Source organism: Loxodonta africana, chromosome 3 (assembly GCF_030014295.1).
Source record: "Loxodonta africana isolate mLoxAfr1 chromosome 3, mLoxAfr1.hap2, whole genome shotgun sequence".
Lineage (NCBI taxonomy): Eukaryota > Metazoa > Chordata > Mammalia > Proboscidea > Elephantidae > Loxodonta > Loxodonta africana.
The window spans coordinates 21652237-21657802 of NC_087344.1; the positions used below are offsets into that span (position 1 = coordinate 21652237).

A 5566-nucleotide genomic window follows, 5' to 3' on the forward strand; every position below is an offset into this window, starting at 1 on the left:
ATCAATAACATTTTTTTATCTTTACCTCAGATCCAAAGCATGGACCTAGTTGGATGCCCTCCACCTGCTACATACTAACTTCGATGACAGACGTGGAAACACCCAGAAGACAAAGACTTTTTTCAGAAGATGATATTAAAATTTTTTAGGGAAATTATAAAATCTGAGTGACTATTTAGAGATGTCAATTGTGTACTCTCCAGAGGCATTAACAGAGAGAGGTCAAGAGAATCAACTCGATCGGATAATCTGAGCTCAGATGCAATCCCTGCTACACACTCAGTTTGTACTTTGTGTCTGACATAACACCACCTTTCCTAAGTGTACTCCCAGGTTGATGGTGGTGACAGTATAAACTACCTCACCATTGACAATCCCTTTAAGTGATTCTGAAGCATTCCAAAGTTTGATAACAATTTCTCTAAAAACAGATTTCATAATTTTATTCTGTTTGAAGGCATGAAAAAATTTCGAAAGAAAAGGGCCATACCTTATTCTTTACTTCATTCTCACACCTTCGTACAATGTGTGAAATAGAGTGGGCTGGGCTCTTAATTAATATTTGAACTTTTAGAAGGAGTGAAGGGAAGAGAGAGAGAAGAGAGATGGAGGGAAAAAGCAAGTGGATAAAAGATTTGAATATTCACTTAGGTTCATAATATATATGAGAATTTTTTTTTTTCTAGAGCATTGGTTTTCAAATTTTAGCATACATCAGAATCACATGCAAGTCTTGTTAAAGCATCAACTGCTGGTCCTCATTCCAGAGCTTATCATCAGTAAGTTTGGAGTGGGTCCCAAGTATTTACATTTCTAACAAGATCCCAGGTAATGTTCTTGCTGGGCATCTAGGATTCACACATTTGACTATTTGTCACTTCATCTTTTCCAACAGGTTCACCAACAGTATGGAACCCAGAAACCAAATAGATGCTTCAGAATTCCTTCTTCTTGGACTGACAGAGGATCCAGAACTGCAACCCCTCTTATTTAGCCTGTTTCTGTCCACATACTTGGTCACCTTCCTGGGAAACTTACTCATCATCCTGGCCATCAGCTCTGACTCCCACCTCCACACCCCCATGTACTTCTTTCTTTCCAATCTCTCCTTCACTGACATCTGTTTCAGCACAACCACGACACCGAAGATGCTGGTGAACCTCCAAGTAGAGAATCAGAGCATCACATACACAGGCTGCCTCACCCAGGCCTGCTTTGTAATGATTTTTGCTTGTTTGGAAAATTGTCTCCTCGAAGTAATGGCCTATGACCACTATGTGGCCATCTGCCATCCACTGAGGTATACCATCATCATGAAACCCAACTTCTGTGGCTTGCTGTCCCTACTCTCCTTGCTAACTAGCATTGTGGATGCCTTAATTCACACTCTGATGGTGTTGCACGTGTGCTCCTGCACAAACCTGGAGACCCCTCATTTCTTCTGTGAACTTGTTCAAATTCTCAAGCTTGCCTGTTCTGATACCCTCATCAATTATATCCTATTGTTTTTTGTGGCTACTGTTTGGGGTGGTGTTCCTCTCTCTGGAATCATTTACTCTTACACTCAGGTTGTCTTCTCTGTTTTGAGAATGCCATCAACAGGTGGAAAGTATAAAGGTTCTTCCACCTGTATGTCTCAGCTTTCAGTTGTTTCCTTATTCTATGGGACAGGCCATGGTGTGTACATCAGTTCTGCATTTCACATTTTCCCAGGAACATAGCACTAGCCTCAGTGATGTACAATGCGGTCCCTCAAATGATGAACCCTTTTATCTACAGCTTGAGGAACAGGAACATGAAGGTAGCCTTGAGGAAACTCATCAGTAGGATACCATCATTTTAGTGATTATGTCATCTGTTTTGGGCTTGGGACTGTAGGATGTGTCAAAGTGGAAGGAATACCGCTAATCAAGGATGTCTGGCTGTTTCATTAGCAAGTTCTTCTACAACAACTAGATAACAAAATGGCTAATTACATTTCAACTTATACAGGATAAATGCAGAAAATTTCGAAGTTGTCAAGGGTTTCATTTTACCTGGATCCTCAATCAACACCCGTGAAAGCAGTAGCCAAGAAATCAAATGATGTACTGCTTTGGGCAAACCTGCTGCAAAAGACCTCTTTAAAGTGTTAAAAAAAAGATGTCACTCTGAAGACTAAGGTGCATCTGATCCAAGCCAGGGTATTTTCAATCATCTGCTTGGAAGAAGTATAGCCAGAATGCTTCTTAGAAGCGAGGATGGCAAGACTTCATCTCACTTACTTTGGACAAGTTATGGGGAGGGATCAATCCCTGGAGAAGGACATCATACTTGGTAAAGTACAGGGTCTGTGAAAAAGAGGAACACCTTCAGTGAGATGGTTTGACAAGTGGCTGCAACAATCGACTCAAATATAGCAACAATTGTGAGGATGGTGTAGGACCAGACAGTATTTCATTCTGTTGTACATAAGGTTACTGTGAGTCGCAATTGACTCGGTAGCACCTAATAACAACACATTTGAACTTGAGGTTGAAAATTGATTTTTCTCTTTTTGTGGCTCTGTGCTGTTTGGCAAACTCTCTAAACTCAGTTTCTCTGGTCATGTTCCATTGAAGAAGGGGCTCTTATTAAATGATTTTTGGAGCAGCACTCTAGGAAAGAAGAAAAGTAGGAGAAGGTGGATAGGGCAGGAAAAGGATGTAAACAAAGATGTAAGCATGATATGTTCTCCAGGGAGTGGCTGCTCCTGATAAGCTGTCCAATGTACGTGAGGCCAAGTCTCACCATCCTCACTTCTAAGGAGCATTCTGGCTGTACTTCTTAAGACAAATATTTTTGTTCTTCTGGAAGTCCATGGTATATTCAACATTCTTTGCCCACACTGTAATTCAAAGGCATCAGTTCTTCTTTAGTGTTCCTTATTCATTGTTCAGCTTTCACATGCGTATGAAGCAATTGAAAATACCATGGCACATGGTAGTCCTCAAAGTGGCATCTTTGTTTCTTTACACTTTAAAGAGGTCTTTTGCAGCAGTTTTGCCCAATCCAATGCGTCCTTTGATTTCTTGACTACTGCCTCCACGAGTGTTGATTGTGGATCCAAGTACAATGAAATGCTTGACAACTTCAATGTTTTCTCCATTTATCATGATGTTGCTTACTGGTCCAGTTGTGAGGATTTTTGTTTTCTTTACGTTGTGGTGCAATCCATACTGAAGCCTATAATCTTTGGTCTTCATCAGTAAGTGCTTCAAGTCCTCTTCGGTTTCAGCAGGCAAGGTTGGTATCTGCATATCACAGGTTGCTAATGAGTCTTCCTCACCAATCTTGATGCCGCATTCTTCTTCATATCATCCAGCTTCTCAGATTATTTGCTCAACATACAGATTGAATAAGTATGGTGAAAGGATACAAACCTGACGCATACTTTCTCTGACTTTAAACTATCCAGTATCCTCTTGTTCTGTTCGAATGACTGCCTCTTGATCTATGTACAGGTTCTTCATGAGCACAATTAAGTGTTCTACAATTCCTTATTCAAAATATTATCCATCATTTCTTATGATCCACACAATCAAATGTCTTTGCATAGTCAATGAAACACAGGGGAACATCTTTCTCCTAATCTCTGCTTTCAGCCAAGATCCATCTGACATAGGCAATGATATCCCTGGTTCCACAGCCTCTTTTAAATTCAGGTTGAATTTCTGGCTGTTCCCTGTGGATATACTGCTAGAACTGCTTTTGAATGATTTTCAGCATAATTTTACTTGTGTCTGATATTAATGATATTGTTTGATAATTTGCACATTCCGTTGGATCACCTTTCTTGGGAATGGGTACAAATATGGATTTCATTCCATGTCCTATACTGAATCTGGCTTGAATATCTGTCAATTCCCTGTCAATGCAGCTGTGTGCTACCCAGGGACTTTCATTGACATTTAATTTAGTAAATATTTATTTAGGATCATCTTAGTAGTTTTTTTTTTTTTTTAGTAGTAGGCAGGAGCCCTGGTGGTGCAGTAGGTTATGTGCTTAGGTGATAAACAAAAGGTGATCAGTTCAAACCCACCAGTGGCTCCATGGGAGAAAGATGTGACAGTCTGCTTCTGTAAAGGTTGCAGCCTTGGAAAAACTATTGGGTTCTTCTACTCTGACCTATAGGGTTAGTATGGGTCACAATCGGCTCGACAGCAATGTGTGTAGTAGGCATTGGAGATAAAAGCAGGTATTAAGAACAGACAAGGTTACTAACCTGTTGAGTTTTGGGATTACTAACAATATTCAACAGATTTTTCTTCAACAAATGTGCATTGACACTCCTTCAGTACAGGATTAAGTCCACCTCTTTTCAAAGAACCCTCTGGCTAGATGTCTGCTCTGCTCTGAGCCTTAGGACAACCAGGGTTTTCCCCTCACTTTATTTTTCCTGCATTCACTTCTCCTGACTGTTCTAGGTCATGGTAGATCTATGATTCTCAACCAGGTGCATTTTTAATCTTACCCAAAGAGGACATTTATCAATGTCTGGAGATATTTTTTTTTTTTTTAATTTTTATTGTGCTTTAAGTGAAAGTTTACGAATCAAGCGAGTTTCTCACACAAAAACTTATATACACCTTGCTACATACTCCCGGTTGCTCTCCCCCTAATGAGACAGTCCGCTCCATCCCTCCACTCTCTCTTTTTGTGTCCATTTCACCAGCTTCTAACCCCCTCTCCCCCTCATCTCCCCTCCAGGGAGGACATGCCAACATAGTCTCAAGTGTCCACCTGATCCAAGAAGCTCACTTCTCACCAGCATCCCTCTCCATCCCACTGTCCAGCCCAATCCCTGTCAAAAGAGTTGGCTTTGGGAATGGTTCCTATTCTGGGCAAAGAGAAGGCCTGGGAGCCATTATCAACGGGGTCCGTCTAGTCTCAGTCAGACCATTAAGTCTGGTCTTTTTATGAGAATTTGGGGTCTGCATGCTACTGCTCTCCTGCTCCCTCAGGGGTTCTCTGTTGTGTTCCCTGTCAGGGCAGTCATTGGTTGTAGCTGGGCACCATCTAGCTCTTCTGGTCTCAGGCTGTTATAGTCTCTAGTTATGTGGCCCTTTCTGTCTCTTGGGCTCATAATTACCTTGTGTCTTTGGTGTTCTTCATTCTCCTTTGGTGCAGGTGGGTTGAGGCCAATTAATGCATCTTACATGGCTGCTTGCTAGCATTTAAGACCTCAGAAGCCCCTCTCCAAGGTGGGATGCAGAATGTTTTCTTAACAGGTTTTATTATGCCAATATACTTAGATGTCCCCCGAAACCATGGTCCCCAAAACCCTGCCCCTGGTACGCTGGCCTTCGTAGCATTCAGTTTATTCAGGAAACTTCTTTGCTTTTGGTTTAGTCTAGTTGTGCTGACCTCATCTGTATTATTTGTTACCTTTCCCACAACCTAAGGTAGTTCTTATCTACTATCTAATTAGTGAATACCCCTTTCCCACCCTCTGTCCCTCCACCCTCTCATAACCATTAAAGGATATATTCTTCTCTGTTTAAACTATTTCTTGAGTTCTTATTATAGTGGTCTTATACAATATCTG

At 41.1% G+C, this 5566-nt stretch overlaps 1 protein-coding gene across 1 annotated transcript; it reads left to right on the forward strand.

Moving 5' to 3' along the window:
• Nucleotides 1-597: 597 nt before the first annotated feature.
• Nucleotides 598-1721, forward strand: LOC100666088 (olfactory receptor 7G2-like). Its single transcript, XM_064283125.1, has one exon. It carries the CDS (start codon nucleotides 909-911, stop codon nucleotides 1719-1721), a length of 813 nt encoding a protein of 270 aa, XP_064139195.1. The 5' UTR covers nucleotides 598-908.
• The last annotated feature ends 3845 nt before the right edge of the window (nucleotides 1722-5566 follow it).

Bases quoted from the DNA above. Each gene is read 5' to 3' on its own strand.
- LOC100666088 (XM_064283125.1), top strand. From the start codon at position 909: ATGGAACCCAGAAACCAAATAGATGCTTCAGAATTCCTTCTTCTTGGA.